Source organism: Boleophthalmus pectinirostris, unplaced genomic scaffold (genome assembly GCF_026225935.1).
Source record: "Boleophthalmus pectinirostris isolate CB_2022bp ecotype Guang Dong unplaced genomic scaffold, ASM2622593v1 HiC_scaffold_20, whole genome shotgun sequence".
NCBI classification, from domain to species: domain Eukaryota; kingdom Metazoa; phylum Chordata; class Actinopteri; order Gobiiformes; family Gobiidae; genus Boleophthalmus; species Boleophthalmus pectinirostris.
The window spans coordinates 7,094,034-7,111,160 of NW_026571153.1; the positions used below are offsets into that span (position 1 = coordinate 7,094,034).

At 35.2% G+C, this 17,127-nt stretch overlaps 2 protein-coding genes across 4 annotated transcripts; both read left to right on the top strand.

The window, feature by feature from the left end:
• Window positions 1–312: 312 nt before the first annotated feature.
• epdl1 (ependymin-like 1) lies at window positions 313–7,525 on the top strand. The gene is made up of 6 exons (XM_020933776.2): window positions 313–438; window positions 519–553; window positions 2,742–2,876; window positions 4,996–5,179; window positions 6,306–6,393; window positions 7,022–7,525. Exons 1-6 carry the CDS (start codon window positions 360–362, stop codon window positions 7,161–7,163), a joined length of 663 nt encoding a protein of 220 aa, XP_020789435.2. The 5' UTR covers window positions 313–359; the 3' UTR covers window positions 7,164–7,525.
• A 147-nt stretch (window positions 7,526–7,672) lies between these two features.
• LOC129409755 (uncharacterized) lies at window positions 7,673–16,795 on the top strand. 3 transcript variants are annotated; one of them, XM_055156343.1, is made up of 8 exons: window positions 8,693–8,832; window positions 9,660–9,735; window positions 10,215–10,308; window positions 10,651–10,709; window positions 11,327–11,575; window positions 13,408–13,432; window positions 13,510–13,571; window positions 14,847–16,795. In XM_055156343.1, the coding sequence occupies exons 3-8, from the start codon at window positions 10,301–10,303 to the stop codon at window positions 15,821–15,823; spliced, it is 1,380 nt and encodes a 459-aa protein (XP_055012318.1). In that variant the 5' UTR covers window positions 8,693–8,832; window positions 9,660–9,735; window positions 10,215–10,300; the 3' UTR covers window positions 15,824–16,795. The 3 variants fall into 3 exon arrangements, with proteins under 3 accessions (XP_055012316.1, XP_055012317.1, XP_055012318.1); XM_055156341.1 differs by lacking the exon at window positions 9,660–9,735 and having other exon boundaries at window positions 7,673–8,832; XM_055156342.1 differs by lacking the exon at window positions 9,660–9,735 and having other exon boundaries at window positions 7,673–8,832; window positions 11,327–11,527.
• Window positions 16,796–17,127: the final 332 nt, after the last annotated feature.

The window sequence follows — 17,127 nt, forward strand, 5'->3', positions numbered from 1 at the left end:
AATAGAAATGATGTTGTCTGACAAATCTCGTATCAGATAATCTCATATTTTAAGCAATAGTTGTGTATTTATTTATTTATTTATATTTATGTTTATTTTAATTGATTGATTTGGTTAAATATTTTAAGTATTTTTTCACATATTTGACCAAACTTAACGACTATAGTAGGCCTGGTTTGGCAGTAATCACTTTCATCTCACTGTTGTCCACCCACCATCTTGGAAATGGGCTTGTTTAGTTTATGTAAGGTCCCACGTAAAACCCGGAGGCTGGATTTCTAACCTGGACTGTGTCTGTGTGTTTATAAGGAAGTGTGTGGCTCTCCGTCTGCACAGTGGAAACAGGAATAGGTCTGAACATGAGGTCCGTACTGCTGTTGGTGTGTTTGCTGGGGGTTAGCCTTGCAGCCAGCATGGAGAGGAAGCCCCGACACTGCAGTAAGTGCTTGTTTTCATTTCTGTTGTTGTCATTTCCATTGTTTTATTCACTCATTTGCATGTTTTTATTCCTAATCTAGAAAGCCCACCTCTGCTGACTGGAGCTTTCACTTTTGTAAGTCTTATTATAATATTAAATATGCACTTGGTGAAGCTGAAATAAGTATTTTTGAGTTGTAACGGGAATTAGGAGTAGGATATAGTAATATAATGACACCTGCTGTACGTCATAGAAAGGGAAGTGAGAAGCATGTGACCATCAGACTCACCTGACCAAAGGTTCAATTCAACACCAAAATATCCCAATGTGTTATAAAGTTTGTCTTAAAGGGAGGTTACATAGAATATTATCTCAAAATGACCTTTCTGTGTCTGTAGATTTGAGCTACAGATATTAAAATCAAATGTAGTTTTTACTGATAACAATTGAAAACACCGAATGTGATTAGAGATGTAACAATAACCAAATCCCTCGGTACGATATTATCACGATCAGTGTTGGGAAGGTGATTTTTAAAATGTATTCCCCTACAGATTACAGATTACATACCCCAAAATTTTGTTTGCTTGATTTGCTGTAGAGAAGCAAAGACTTGGATATCTTCACATAAGATGTTTTGTCTGATAAAAGACAATAAAAAGCCCAGTCTTTACTTAACCATATTACAAATATTTCGGCATGGTTTCGACCTGTTAAATCCTGTTTTAGTCCTGTTTTAATTCTGGTTGAGACCTTGTTTATACCTGGTTTAGACCTGGTTTAGACCTGGTTTAGATCTAGTTTAGATCTAGTTTAGACCTGGTTTTAGTCCTTATTTAGTCCTGGTATAGACCTGGTTTTAGTCCTGGTTTAGACCTGGTTTAGATCTGGTTTAGATCTTAGTTTAGACCTGGTTTAAACCTGGTTTAGACCTGCTTTACATCTATTTTAGACCTGGTTTTAGTCCTGGTTTAGTCTTGGTTTAGTCCTGGTTTAGACCTGGTTTAGGCCTGGTCTAGACCTGGTTTTAGTCCTGGTTTAGTTCTGGTTTAGTCCTGGTTTAGACCTGGTTTTTACTTGGTTTTAGTCCTGGTTTAGTGTCTGGCAATGAATGGAATTACTGGGAAAAAAAAAGAAAAGAAAGAAAGGGGGGAAAAAAGCGATATAGCCCAAAATGTGAAAACAGGAAAATACACATGAATACAGTTACTCATAATAATTTGTACTCTGATTACATAACTTCAGTACATGTAATCTGTTACTCCCCAACACTGATCACGATATGCATCTCACAGTACGATATTGATTGCGATATTTTGGAGAGGCTGATATAATTGGAGTTGGAACACTTTTTTGCTTTTAAAATACTTTGAAAAGATTTTGTTGTGAATTATTTCCGTCATAATTCCAAGAATTCAAGTAAAAAACATATTTCTTCATGTTGTCTGCACTGAAATGAATCATGGGATATGTAGTTCCTGATGTTTATAAGCTGTTGCTACTATAAATTAATGCATTTAAGCAAAGGATTTTGTAATTCGATATATTGTGACATCCCACAATATTATTGTGAGACTTTTTACTATACGATATCATGATATTTCGGTTATTGTTACATCCCAATGTCCTGTCCATATACTAAGAATGAGACAAACGTGTGTGCCCCCCTATCTGCAGGTTAAGGTACTGCTGGCAACACAGGTTTATATCTTTAATTAACTACATCTTTTTTTTTTTTTTTTGGATACATTAAACATATTTATTTCTGTGGAGACACGTTGTTGATGTGCTCAGGCCAAATTACAGGTCAGATTTGTGGAGAAGCAACTTTCTAATTATTATTAACTAGGGACGTAACAATATCCAAATCTCTTGATACAATATTTTCACGATATGCATCTCACGGTACGATATTTATAAATAAATATGTTACTTTTCTATCATAATCCAAATAATTAATATTTAAAAGTGCTTAATAACAGTTGTTTTATCATGTAGATTGGACTAAAAGAGAGCAAAGGATCATGGTCTATGTAGTTCTGTCTGTTTTTTAGCTGTTGCTGCACCGTAACAATGAATTTAAGGAAAGAAACTTGTAATTCGATACAATATCACGATATTTTGGTTAATGTTACATCCCTGTTATTAATTATTATTTAATATTACACTATGGGACATTCCAGACAAAGCTATAACATCCTCCAACACGTATTGCACCTTTAATAATGAACAAACTTCTTATATAATTTATTCAAATCTTGTAATACATTTAGTGATGATTTACATTTACATTTACATTTTAATTTTCAAATGGTGTGTTCAGTCCACGCAGAACGAGAAGGCCTGGTTCTACGCTGGATACGAGTATGACGCGTGGCAAGAGAGAATCCGCATCTACGAGACCGGAGTGTACAACAATAAGTCCTTCACCTACGACGTTCTCTTGCTCTACAAAGAGGTACGGCTCCTTTAGAGTTTGCACAGTACATCTATGTGGGCGTTATGGTGGAGATACAGTCACGAGATGTACTTTTATTATGCCATATAAAAGTTTGGTGTGTGTATTACTACCTGCCTTATTTTACTTACTTATATTACCACCTTATTTCACTTCCCACTCATTCCAAGAAACGTTTTGGTACACTGGAAAAACACTGCCATTGTTGCAAAATATTTGTGATTCATTCTCAAGCAACTTTAAAGTGGAACTAAAGTTGTGTTGTTTTTTGACTACTAAAATTGTGCATATATAGTGTTTTAATAGCATTACGGACTGTTCTTAGTCCTTTTTTGGCAACATTAGTGCAATTTGAAGCCTTCTGGTCAAATATGCCCAAATTTAAACGTACACTGACTTCACTGGCCTGTGTAATTTCCAGTAGTTTGTCACATCACACACATTACACCCAGTTGTTTCTGATTAAACGCCTGGCTACAGGGGCAGAGCATAAAGTGTGTCTACCTGTTTGACCAATCACAGTGGTTTTTGTCCCTCTAGACCTCGTGTCTCCTGTTCTCTCGCTCTCCCCTTTAGTCGTCTCTAGGTACTACCCAGTTTAGCAGCTCTATTTGAAATGTGGTTGTGGGGGGAGTTTAGGTGTTTAGGAGTTTCCCCACTTTAAATTCACACTGTGCAGAGTCTAGAGGAACTATGTTGGTGTTGTTATGTGCGAAAACCCCTAATCCTTTCACATACAGTGCATATCTTACCCACTTTTAAAATAGTTTGACAATTCTAGTCTAGAATTTGACATGGACTGCAGATGTGACTTAGGTAATATGAAAAGTCACATAACAAACATAATGTAAACAAGGGTTAAAGCTTGACTAATTTACCCAGTAGTAATTACATCTTTAGTTCACTGCACGAATGTATAAACTGCCAGAAAAATTTGCCTATTCATTGTGCATAAATTTCTGCATTTTGTTGGAAGTTTATTATTTTATTTATTTACTATACCACCAAACCAAGTAATATCATTTCAAAAACATAAACTTTCCATATTTCAAAGAGGGGAAATTATGCATTTTTCTATTTTTTTTTTTTTTTTTTTTTGTTTTCTCCAAAGTGATAATGTTGTTCCCTCATCAAAAACATGCTTGAAGATGTTTAAGATGTCATCCATGCATGTTTGAGTAATCTAGCGATCTCTCCCTGCTCCTATTCAAACCCTCCTTGTGGTTATCAGTAAGATTCTTGCCCATGCTCCCACATGACAGTTCTCCAGTCAACTTGCCTGTTCATGACTGTTGTGATAAAATTATGTTTATAGGAGAGGTGATCGTATAAGACCGAAAATGTCTTCTTATTCTCTCCTGCACAGTCATTTTCTTTTGTTTCTACCTGTTTCAAATGTTCTTTTTAGTATATGTGCAAATAAAATCTATCTCTATCTATCTATCTATCTATCTATCTATCATAAATATGTAAAAACATGATACAAAACTGTACAAAGCAACTTGGAGTGACTTAGTGTGGAGAGTAAACATTAGATTCTTGTTCATGTTTTTTTTTTTTTTTTTTTCTCATCTCTGATAAAAATAAAACAAAATAAAAAAATAGATTAGATTGTATAAATTAATCAAATAAATATAAAGTATTTGTAAAAAAAAAAAATAAAAAAAACTCTCCATGAGGATATTGCAAAGGGGAATTATAATGGACCTCCTTTTTTTCTTTTTTTTCCCTTCGGTTTTATGAGGATATGAGTTGATGATATTTTTTTATTTTATTTATTTATTTTTTTGCAATTAGGCACATAGACTTACTTTTGGATTTAATATAGTTTTATTTTTATTGATAATTACTTGAGTTACCTGTTGTTGTTTGCAGGCAGCACTAAGTTTAATCACTTTAAAATGTCGTCTTGTTGTGTTTTTAGCTGCTCAGAGCATCAAAAATGAAAGTGAGACTTATAAAACATATTAATCCTCTGTTGTTTTTGGCGAATATAGCATTTTTAAAACAATAAGTGAAGAGTGGCGATCTAAATATGCTATGTGTTACCAGTTAATATCCCAGAGAAGTGCAGTACTCTCTCTTTAATTAACTATTTTGTCTCTTGTTTTTGTGTCAGGGAGTGATGTACCAGATCGACTCCAAGGCCAGGACATGCACCAAACAGTCTCTGCAGGTAGACTTCATGCCCATGGGCGTGCCCCCTAACGCCACCCTGGTGGGGCAGTTCGTGGTCGGGACTTCCTCTGGACCTGGAGAGGGGCTGCTGGTCGACACTTGGCAGGGGATCGCACCAGATGGAGGTTAGTGGATAAAGTACAAGGGCAGATTTTAGAGTTATTGTGTTAGTGATTCAGTAGTATTAGTTGCAGAGGTAGTAATTAGAGTAATATTAGTAGCAAAAGTAGTAATAGTTGTAATTATCGGTAGCAGAAGTTGACGTAGTAGTAATAATTAGTAACAGATTTAATAATCATAGTAATATTAATAGCAGAAGCAGTAATAGTAGTAGCAGTAATAGCAGCAGGATTAGTAGTAGTTGTGGTTATAGTAGTAGAAGTAGTAGCTGTGGCAGTATTTGTAGTAGCATTAGTAGTAGTAATAATGGTAGTAGTTAGTTATATTATATAAGAACTGCAGTAGTGATAGTTGTTGTAGTAGTAATAATAGTAGAAGTAAGGCTGTGCAATTAATTGAATTTTTATTGCAATTTTCATTTGTATGTCAAACGATCTCCAAACTCATATAATCAAATTAAAATGATTTATCTTAAAGTTTATTTTGGGATATTTTTATATGTAGTAGTAGTATATTTATTTAAATTTTTAAGTATAGAGATTGTACAAGAGCTGGATATATAGTTTATTTTGAGTACATTTATGTTTTTCTATGATTTATTTCATGTTCAATGTCATATTTTATTCATTTTATGTTTTATACATCGCAAAATTGTTCTAAGTTACATGTTTGTAGCCTATATTTATTTTCAGTTTGAAAGTTTTGCATAAATTATCAATAACAAAGTGTTTATGAGAGAGAGGAATGCTGAATTAATGCATCGTGTAACTAAAAAATAATAGTTTGAATAATCCTGATTTCAATATTGACCAAAATAATTATGATAATGATGTTTTCCATAATCGAGCAGCTCTAATAGAATTAGTGTTTGTGACAGTATGAGTAGAAGTAGTTGTTTTAGTAGTAGTAGTACTAATAATAGTAGCAGTTGTGAAAGTGATAGTAGTAATACCAGTTAGCAGTAGCAGATGTAGCTGTATACTTGTATAGTAATAGTAGTGGTAGTAATGGTGGCAGTAAGTAGTGTTTTTTGGATTAGTAGTAGTAGTAATATTAGTAGTAATAGTACCTATAGATGGATAGTTAGGTCTAAAATCAGAATTAAACATATACAATCTTTTCTTTCTGCAGCTAAGTACATGGTGACGGTGACTGAGTTTGGATGCGCTCCTGTCAGCACTTTGTACCACACCAAACAGTTCGGCTGGGTAATCGTTAGGTAAGATTTTAATAAACAAAATCTATGTCTTTTTATAGTATCAAAATTGAGCTGGAGGACAGGTCAGAATTCCTGGTTTATGGTTAATGTCTCTGCTATTACTGGGCCTGTCCACATGAAACAAAACTTGGCTTCTCTATCTTGTATAAATTAATCAAGAAAGAGTGTAATTATTTTTTCACAATAGCTTCAGAATTTGAACCTCCAGCTGAAAGGATTTATAGTCGTAATATTAATATGGCAAGTTTGTGGAGCCAATCCCAAACAAATAATGATATAGTGGTTCATATGTTTAGATTTTTCTTCAAAAACAGTAAATCTCCCATAAAATTATATAGGCTATACCCTCCATCTAAATTATGACATAAAATAAAAGTGTCATGGTTTAAAAATAGATGTAGAATACTGGAAAAAACATATAATAGTATAATAGTTTTGAGAGATTTTGTCACGGTTTCGTCCTTTTTAGTCGACTAACTGATCAGTAGATCATGTCTTTAATTAGAAATAAAAGCGATCTTGAGTGTGTAGAAAATACGTTTTGCTCCTAAACATTTCATTTGAGAGTAAAAAAAAAAACATCCAACAAGGAATCTAATATTGCTACCAAATATCTTCTCTTTCTCAGCTACATCAACAATATTAAAGGAATTCTCGACCCCAGCGCTCTGAACCCTCCTCCATTCTGCCCTGATCTGAACGCCAAGCCAGTGGGGATGCCTGTGGATTTCTTCAGCATCGTCAATAACCTGAAGAAAACTGCAGTTTAATAGAAGTGTCCATGTTTGTTTTGTAATACATTTGAAGGGCATTTTTACCTTCCCTGACTGTTGGATGTGTAATAATAAAGAAAATGGATTCAGAATTCCTAGATCAACTTCAACTGCGAAGGTGGTAGCTAGTTACTCATGCAGAACGTCATGTAGAATGGGAAACATATTATTCCAAACTGGCCAATAACATTAGATAAATGTTCTACACTGACCAATAGACTTCTTTGTCAATGATTATTCTATGATATATTTTTGGATTCATAAATTTAATTTGGACTATGAAATGTTTGTAAATGTGTTTTGCCTGTCAAACGTAATTGAACATTTTATATTTCCCATAATAAAAATTTAGGCTTATAGTTTTTCTTTTGCATAGAAAAAGTTGCATAGAGGTAGTTTCCAATAGACATAAACTATTCTTTTGCAATAACAAGGTACTTAATTTTTGACTCATCAACCTCAAAAAATACATTGTAGTGTAGTTGCTACAGCTGGTCAGTACACTGTGAGTTGCATGTAAAAAAGTATTGTCTACTCTATAGCTTAAAACAGTGGTTCTCAAAATGTTCACATCAAATACCTCCCAAGAAAATATTTAACCTTCTAAACACCTCCACATCTAAACCACACTTAAGAAGAAGAGTATATCCAGTCTAAATTAAGACATATACTACAACTGCAGAGTATCCAAAGTACCGCCAATGGTACATGTACCACAGTGTGAGAAACACTGGCCTAAAACATTACATCATCGTAATCAAGAATTAAATTGAGAACAAAATGACAACTCTGACATAGATCTATAAAAGATTAATGCTTTGGTCTTGTTACTTAAACGTGTGAATAAAGCAAAACACACACACACACACACAAAATCATTTTAATTTAACTGTCAAATAATTATAAAGTATTTGTTTAAAAAAAGATGATATTGCAGATGGGAATTATAATGCACCTACATTTATTTATTTATTTATTTATTTATTTATTTATTCGGTTTTTCGAAGATCATCCGGAAATTTGACAGCACACCGAAATGCATTGTGGGATTTGTTGTTTGTTGATAGGCTGCTGCTAACATTAACCACTGCGCTCACTTTGTACGCTTTTGAGCTGACAAAACTGTTATTAAGGACAGAAATTATAAACTGAAAGGCGATCGATTTTTCAGCTTTCTCGATTTGAATCATGTAGCTAATTTGAAAAAGCGAAAAAGCTACTTAAATTTTCAGTATGACTTGTTGATTTTTTATTTTATTTTAATTTTTTTTTTTATTTTTTTATTTTTTTTTTTTGCTATAAGTCACATAGACTTACTTTTGGATTTAAAAATTTTATAATATATTTTTATTTTTATTGATAATCTCGATAACCCACGTCCCGCATACGTCAACGTAACGTCACATTTGCAGGAAGTGGGAGTTACTTGTTGTTGTTTGCAGGCGCGCTAAGTTTAATCACTTTAAAATGTCGTCTTGCTGTGTTCTTGGCTGCGAGAATTGGAGAAACAACACTTGTGATTCAAAGCTAAAGTTTTACCGCATACCAGCAGACACTCCTTCGCAGAAAACAAGGAGACAATTGTGGTTGAACGCGATAAGACGGAGCAACTGGACAGAGACGATCGTAAACAATGCTCATGTCTGCAGCGCACACTTCATATCAGGTAAGACAAGGCATGTACTTTTACTGATGGGTTTATCTAGTACAAAACAATCGATTTCTGCTCGAGAAATGCCACTAGCGTAAATTTTAACTTGGTAAACAAACAAAACACACCGAAAGCTACAGTGCGTGCTTTATTACATTTACATGGTTAATCATAGTTAGATCTGCCTTGACAATATTCTCAAGTCAATCATTTTAAAACGTTTAGTCTAGAAATATTCAAAACATGGTAAAACTAGTGGGTCAGTCCAGATGAAATCTGCAGGAATCTCCCCTATGAGCCATCTCAAATTTGGCTGAAAAAAAAAAAAAAATCAAAACATTTCTAAAATTACCAAATTTAAGATCAGTCCCTTCAGTTGTTCCTGAGTTATGGCCTGTTGAAATTTTGGGGGCATGCCCACTTTTTCAGAAACCTTAATTTATAAGTATTTTTGAGAAACCACAACTTTTAACTATTAACTATTTACTCCGTACAAAATTATGAAAAAAAGTATTTATTCTAATTTGAGAATTTGGGGGCCCACAACACCCCCCTTAATAATGATACCCAATATTTGACAACAGATTTTGAATTTATGACCCAAAAGCTACAATAATACAAATGTTCAGCTTCCTAGCTCTATTTTTTATGAAGTTATGTTCTCTCAAACATGCTTATAAATTAAGGTTTCCGAAAAAGTGGGGACAGCCCCAAAATTTCAACAGACCATAACTCAGGAATGACTAGATTGATTATATTATATATTTTATAATATATTATAGATGATTAGATTCTTTCATTTGGTAATTTTAGAAATAGTTTGAATTTTTTTTTTTTTTCAGTCAAATCTGAGATGGCTCATAGGAGAGGGCGGCTGATTTCAAATGGACTGACCCTATTCTAGTTCTGTGAAACAAGGTACCATGACTACAACCTGTGTGTGACAAAATATACTGAAATAAATACTACAGATTAAAAAAAAATGTGTAGTGTTGTCCACTCAACATGTTTTGGTCAGTAAACTGATGTAAATGTTTAAAGGTCCATTGTGTAACTTTACTGTGGAGGGTCGATCAAATACTTTTGTCCACGGAAATGTTATTGCTTTGTCTGGGATGTTTCTCAGCATTGACATTAAACCTTTGTGTTACCAGACCAAGTTACAGATCATATCTGTGTAGAGGCGACTCCACTCGCAATCACATAGTCTGTTTTTCTATGTATTTTTGAGCAATAAATCCACTGTAATTGAATAAATGTAAGGTAGAGTAGTTTAATGTCATACTGTGGAACATTCTAGCAGAGTAATGACATATCCATACAAACAAGCAGGTGACAGACCCTCCACCAGAAAATTTACACAATGCACCTTTAATATATTTTCTTTTTTTATATAGGAGAAGCTTCACTGGATGCTGAAAGCCCAGATTTCGTCCCCTCTGTTTTCCCCCATAAACAGCAGAATAGCATCCCGAGTGAAAAGATGGAAAGGTAAGGTGCTTAGAAATGAAATGTGCTGAAAGATGAACTTTCCTAAATGGTGTCGTGGCTTGGACTGGACTAGATTCAACTGTTGAGACTGACAAAGACGAGAGAGAGTTGGCATTTCGTTGTCGCCTACGTCACTTGAAATGGCACCAGAAGAGAAAGACTCACTCTTATGTCATAGATCACCCTCTGTCCTCTTAGAGAAATTTTGTATTCACTATATATTTATTTTTACATATCACATATCATAACATATCAGTATATTTGTATGTATTGTATCCATGTGTCCAAATAAATTCCCTTGTAGATCAATAAAGTTTGCCTATGTTTTCTTTCTTCTTTCAGGCCGGCAAGAAAAAAGAAAAAGGAACATCGAAAAATGCTGCAGAAATCCACAAACAAAGGTGTGTAACAAACATTTCCTTATCCTATATCTTCCATATGTCCTAATTTTCTTGTGTGTGTAAAACTATTAGGACTGTATTACTTGGACAATGGAGTGTTGGTTGACCTAAATTTGTATTGGTCATTTATTGGTCATCATTTAATTCAGATTATAGGGTTTTTTTATGGGACAACAGCAGAAAGCAAGATTAGAGATTAAATTCATGCATCACATTTTTAATCTTTTTTATATATATTCCTTCCTTGTACTCTTTTCTGCATAAATAATAGTTTTTACACGAAGCCCCTGTGCAGGTACAGTCTTGTGAGCATAGTTTAGGTTGGATGCAAAGTGATGGGTAATAGTAGAAAAATCACAGGGGACTGAAAAACATTGGGGATTTTTGTAAAATCAATGAGTGAAACACTCAACTCTGTTAATCTGAGGAGAGATAATTGAGTACATTTTTATAATAATGTGACCAATGAGCTTCTCATGCATCACTGAGAAAACAAAAGACAAGTGGGGCCATTATTTGCTTTTTTAGTGTTTCAGTTATTGGCTTTAAATCTCCAGCACAGGCTGATTTATATTTTAAGATAATGAATCTAACATATTTTTCTTATAACCTTATAGAAATCACAAAAGAGGATATCCTGGAACTGCGGTTAATTGCTCCTGATGCTGTTGTCCTTACCAGCATTGAAAAAAGTGACACAGACACAGCGTCTGAGTGTGACAAGGTGGAGGATCCCCCAGAGCCGCCAGAGCCACCCACTGCTGCGCACGACCCCGCCCTTGAGCAGCAGAGAACAGCAGCAGACCTAAAGGAATCATGTAAGAAGGCCTTTCAAAAGAGCAGAAGAAACATCCATACTGAACAATGTGAGAGACTGACTATTTTCCAATATCCTCCATCTGTGACTGCTTTACGTTAAGTAAATTTACAGACATGTGAAGGGTTAAAAGGTATATATTAGGGATGGGCATTCGATAAAATTTTCTTAATCGATCGTCGGGAGAATTAACGATTGATTAATCATTGACGTTTTTATATTAAAATTGTCATCATTATTATTTCTATCTGCACTACTAATCTGCATAAATAAATTCAACTTTACAACATATATAAACCGTAACCACTCTAGAGTCACATCAGCCTGTTTGACATTTTTTGCGCAAGTCTCACAGAAACAAAACTTAAAACCTCATGGCTAATTTGCATAAACTAAGTGAAGTAAAATGTGGCACGACTCAGCGGAATACAGGTTAGTGTGACCATATTTGCATTTGTCAAAACCAGGACACCGTACGGGGGATGGGAGTTGGGGACTCGTTATTGACATTGCGCTACTCTCACCTGGCAAAACTTTTTCCCACTGGACACCGAAACATATGTGCTTCTTTGTACACTGTGCACATGGACTCACACTTGTCCCGACCCGGATGGAAAGCGTGGAATTTCTTGTACAAGTCATCGTTAAATACACATTTGCACTTTGGCACGTTGCAGGCTGACCGACTGCCTGTGTGTCGCTCTTTCTGAGTGCAGAGAGATACATGTACAGACCCCTGTTTGGTCACGCTACACACAGCAACCTACATTCGGATTGTCGATTAAAATGAACGTAATCGATGAAAGTCTTAATGATCAATTATTGATTAATCGACTCTTCATGCCCATCCCTAGTATATATCAACATTTGTATTTCTGGAATTGAATAGAGCAATAATTACATTCATCAGTCTGGTGTTACTGATGTGAAATTATCCATAAATGTTGACACCGTGTCGAAACGACGGTGAAATCGGTGAAACGAGGGGGTGTTTTTTAAACTTTTAAGCATTCTACCATGTTACAACGTTTCCTCATCAAAACATGCCTGAAGAGGATTTAGATATCATCCATCCATGCAATTTAATGATCTCTCTCAGGCCCTATTGAAACCCTCCCTGTGTTAGCAGTTAAATTACCATCTCTTTAATGAACTGTTCCCAGTGACTTGCATTAACATTGTTTGAGTTTGTTGTCAGCTTTATGAAATCACTTTTTGAATGCTTAACATGAAGGATAAGAACAAAAAAAACATTAAGAGCACTTAACATGTAGATTCACTTTTGCCCTGTCTGACCTGTATTAAAAGTATAATTTTGCATCTAAATTACACATTTTTTATTCATAAGATTATATTGTGACCCAATCCCCGGTCTTGGCTGCACTAGTCAGTGGATCTACCCTATAAATCTCATAAAAAGTAACAGCTGATTCTAGTCCAATGAGATTAATTTGGTCTTCCGATATTTTATGTTATTAGGTTCTTTTTTCAGACCAAAAGTTTAAAGCTAGTGAGCAGTCGAAACTGTCAGGTATGAAAACAAACTCTTGGTCTGAATAAAGAACCTAATCATATAAAACAGCTGATTCTGACCAGCCCCTGCTCTCTGCTTGGGAATGAGATTATTTCACATTTAAAAATTGGGAAACAACCAATTTTTTCAATGCAAATATTTTTGTACTCTGTGATGTTAATTTTGTTTTCTGTGGATTCAGTTCTCAGCTTTAGCTTTTACACTGTTCGAACCTGTTGTTGAACATACAGTTTGTAGAGTTGGGGGAGTTTTTGTTTATTGTTGTTTCATTGGTTTATGATTATTACTGCACAAGGTAAAATGTTGACATTATCTTACACTAAATTACATTTTTGTTTATGTTGCAGGTGGTCCCTCAATGGCAAATGAAACGTAAGTCTGTGCTACTCACACTGCATTTATTCAACTCGTGCAAATCTGAGCAAATAACATGATTTATTTTTTTCCAGACTGAAAAAAAAAGAGGACAAAGTCTTGGTGCCCAAATCAAGTTTCAAAGATATCATTACTGGTAAGATGAATACACTGACAATTACATTTTAAAAACAAAGATTCAGTTCACATTTTGCAGTGTAAATATCACAGACTAGATATTTATTGTAAATTAATAATTATTATAATTGATGACGTTATAATAGCTTCCTAAATAAATGCTGTGTAGATGATCCAGCTCATTACAACAATTCAAATTATGATACAAATTTTTGATCTGATTATTACTATATAAGATCACCTTGCATTTTCCCATATAGGCTTGAGAATCTTTCAACTACTTCCTACCCCCTCCCACTGCCCAAGGTTCCCAAATTTGTTGTTTACAATAAACAAAATATAAAATAATGTATGTTATAGTTTATTACAAAGTACCAGGAAAAAAATATTTGCCTGGGATCCATGATACACACTTAGTTTGGTCACCTTTGAATCTTCTTGAGTTCCGATGGGCTTGATTGACAGGTGGATTAGCAACAAATATGGCTGCTTACGAGGAATTTGTGGATTTCTGCAGAATCAATGAGCAATTTTGTCTCACCTCAGGTTTAGTGGACCAAACAGAAAGGCAAAGACAATGTATAAAAATAAGTTTAAATTTAATAAAGTAAAAAAAAAAAAGATATAATTTAACAAAAGCTCAAATTAGGCAAATTGTTAACAAAAAAGATGGGCCCAACTGGGGTAACTTAAATCAAACTGAACAGAACAAAACTAACCCAACCAGACAAAGTAACAGAGGGGTTTAAATACTTGAGGACCAACTAAAGCTAAACACAAGAGGGAGGAGACACTAAATAACTGACTAAACTCCTAACTTAATCAAAGTTTAAAAAAAGGCAATTATAATACAGAAAATAAGTGATAATAAAGTGACCTTAAAGCAAACTAAACTAACTAACTTAGTAAAACTAAATAGTGCTCCCCCTTTGTGGAGTCCTCGATGGTCTCTCCCGATGCTCCTCCATCCGGTGTTCCAAAAAACAAAAAGGACAAATGTAAGTAAAAAAGTAAAATGCGTGCACTCAAATTAGAATATAAGTGTAAATCAAGGAATTAAATTAAACTATGTGGTGTGTGGTGTAATTAATGTAAATGAAATGAAATTAAATAAAATACTGACACTATGGAGTGGTGGCAGAAGTATTCAGGTGAGATAAATTTTAATTGGTTTGTTAGTGATAGGTGACCAAGGAGCATCACTGAAAAAAACATCTGATTGCTTGCTCATTCTCGACTTGTCGGGCAAAATAAATATAGTATGTTCAATATGTTTTGCTTTTTTGTCCAACAGGTAAAAACATAAACTATCAAGACTTGAAAATGCAACACAGCGTACTCTACCAGGCCTACACCAAACTGTTAGCGGAGGCTCAACAACTACGCACTGACAACGAGAAACTGCGCAACTCCCTCCAAAGTGATTTCTCCAAACTCTCCTACCGCTTTTTAAAATGGGACGCCAAACAGATCAGATTTCTCACCGGACTCCCCTCGGTTGCATTTGACTGGCTTCTTTCACGCATCGAATACAACGTCATCAGAGTTCATCCCGAGTTCAAAGCGGAAGACCACCTTTTGATCGTCCTGATGAAATTAAAAATGGGGCTTTGCGACGACGATTTGGGCTATCGATTCCGAATGAGCGGAGAAATCATCACGGCAATCTGTCAAACGTGGATTCCCACCCTGGCCGTCCTGCTCAGTCCGCTCATCGAATGGCAAAGTGACGACGTGATCCACAAAAGCAAGCCAGACATATTCAAGACGAAATTCAGGAAATGTTGCTGCTTTTTAGACTGCGTGGAATTCGCAGTAGCTACACCCAAAGGCGCCACAAAACACGTCAAGTATTTCGTAAGCACCACTCCGGCTGGGGCCATTTCGTTCCTGGCACCGGGGTTCAACAGGAGTGTTTCAGAACAGCAGGCCTTAAAGATGTCAGGGTTCTTCGAATTGTTTAAAACTCCCAGTCAGATTTTGGCCAGCAGGACTTTTGCGATCAAAGAAGAGCTCGCTAAAATCAGAGTGACCTTACATACTCCAGCCAGGGGATTCACAGCGGACTCGGCAGTGTGGAGCCATGTGAATGTAGTGCTTGGTTGGTGGAAGGACTTTGGAATATTTCAGACGGCTGTACCGGCGTCATACGAGGAGATGATGAATGACGTGGTGATGGCCTGTGCCGCTCTCACAAACTTGAAAATGAGTCTAGTTCCAAACGTCGTCAAAAATCAGAAACGAAAAAGAAAAAGAAAAGATGCTGTGTGAGTTTTGATTTTGTTCGTTTGTTTATTTGTTGAGGTCTGTCTGATTCGTTTAAAGTTACAGTATGTGACGTTCTGGACATGAAACAGTGGAAGGAGAAAGTTAAAACCATATTTAGATTACTTTCCGTGGAGTTAGAGAAGTTGTGCAATATTATAGCCAAAGGAACAACATTTCTGTGGAAACTTGCATTTCCAGACCAAATAAGTCAAGTTTGTGGAGATGAGAGCCTGCTCAGAGTAATTACCAATGTTTTTTATGTGTTTCAGTGCAATAAAAACAACCAAAATGAAAAAAAAAAGAAAAAAACTTACACAAGCAATTTAGTGTAAGTTTCATCTTGTACTGTTGGAGTACTTCTTAAGCTTGTGCACCTGCATCTAGGATAGTATTTTGCTTAAACCAGGCATGTCCAAACTATGTCCCGTGGGCCAAATGCGGCCCTCAGACAATTTTTTCTTGACCCTCAGGTTTCCAGGTGAATTTGCCCATGCCTGCCTTATATCAATTATAAATTAACTTTTTACTGCAAGTTTTTTGAAAAGTCTACCCTGATAAAGTTAATATTTAGTGTGTGGTTTTAAGGATCTTAGCTTGAATAAAGACTGCTGGCTCATTCTAACATGTTAAACATGCACATATTTCAATTATTCACTGTAATGAGCTCCAGTCAACGGCCCTCGATCAGCCCTCTGCTTCGTCTGTGTTTAGAGATGTGGCTCTTGATGAAAAAAGCTTGGACACCCCTGGCTTAAGGTAAAGAAAACTTTAAAGCAAAGGGGTATACTAGTTTAGTATATAATGTCATGTTTTGTTTACAGTTTGTTTATTAAATGCCATTCACTGCATACATTGAATAAGATCATATTTATATTTCCGTCGTGTGTATTTTAATGGATGAGTTCACCTGTTACTTCTGATCTACGCTGGTATTAATTTGTTTAGTGAGTTTTGTTTTAACAGTGCCTCATAAGCCTCGAGTAAAATAAAGATTTTATAATGATTAGTGTTTGATTAAAAAAAAAACAACAAATGAAAAGTAATTGTTTTGTTGGAAATGTTTTGGTTATTACAGGAAAGACCCAGCAGATGGCAGCATGGTCAAGTATTTGAGCACTGCCAACGCCACAGAGTTTCTTAAAGGTGCACTATGTAACTTTTCCTTTGGCGTCCACTGGTTATTGCTTTGCCTGGAATTTCTACAGTACAGCATTAAACTTGCCTCCTCCTAATCTATCTCCACGGAAATAGATTTGAAGAAGATAGATTAGAGCTGCTGCTTTTTGTGATTTTTGTTCTGAAAAAAA

What these genes read in the sequence shown, in the direction of transcription:
- LOC129409755 (XM_055156341.1), top strand. Translation starts at nt 8,634, where the DNA reads ATGTCGTCTTGCTGTGTTCTTGGCTGCGAGAATTGGAGAAACAACACT. An exon ending in AAACATCCATACTGAACAAT is followed by an intron (nt 11,576 to 13,407) that starts GTGAGAGACTGA and finishes TTTATGTTGCAG; the next exon opens with GTGGTCCCTCAATGGCAAAT. An exon ending in TTTCAAAGATATCATTACTG is followed by an intron (nt 13,572 to 14,846) that starts GTAAGATGAATA and finishes TTTGTCCAACAG; the next exon opens with GTAAAAACATAAACTATCAA.
- epdl1 (XM_020933776.2), top strand. Translation starts at nt 360, where the DNA reads ATGAGGTCCGTACTGCTGTTGGTGTGTTTGCTGGGGGTTAGCCTTGCA. An exon ending in GAGGAAGCCCCGACACTGCA is followed by an intron (nt 439 to 518) that starts GTAAGTGCTTGT and finishes TTCCTAATCTAG; the next exon opens with AAAGCCCACCTCTGCTGACT. An exon ending in GGGGATCGCACCAGATGGAG is followed by an intron (nt 5,180 to 6,305) that starts GTTAGTGGATAA and finishes TTCTTTCTGCAG; the next exon opens with CTAAGTACATGGTGACGGTG.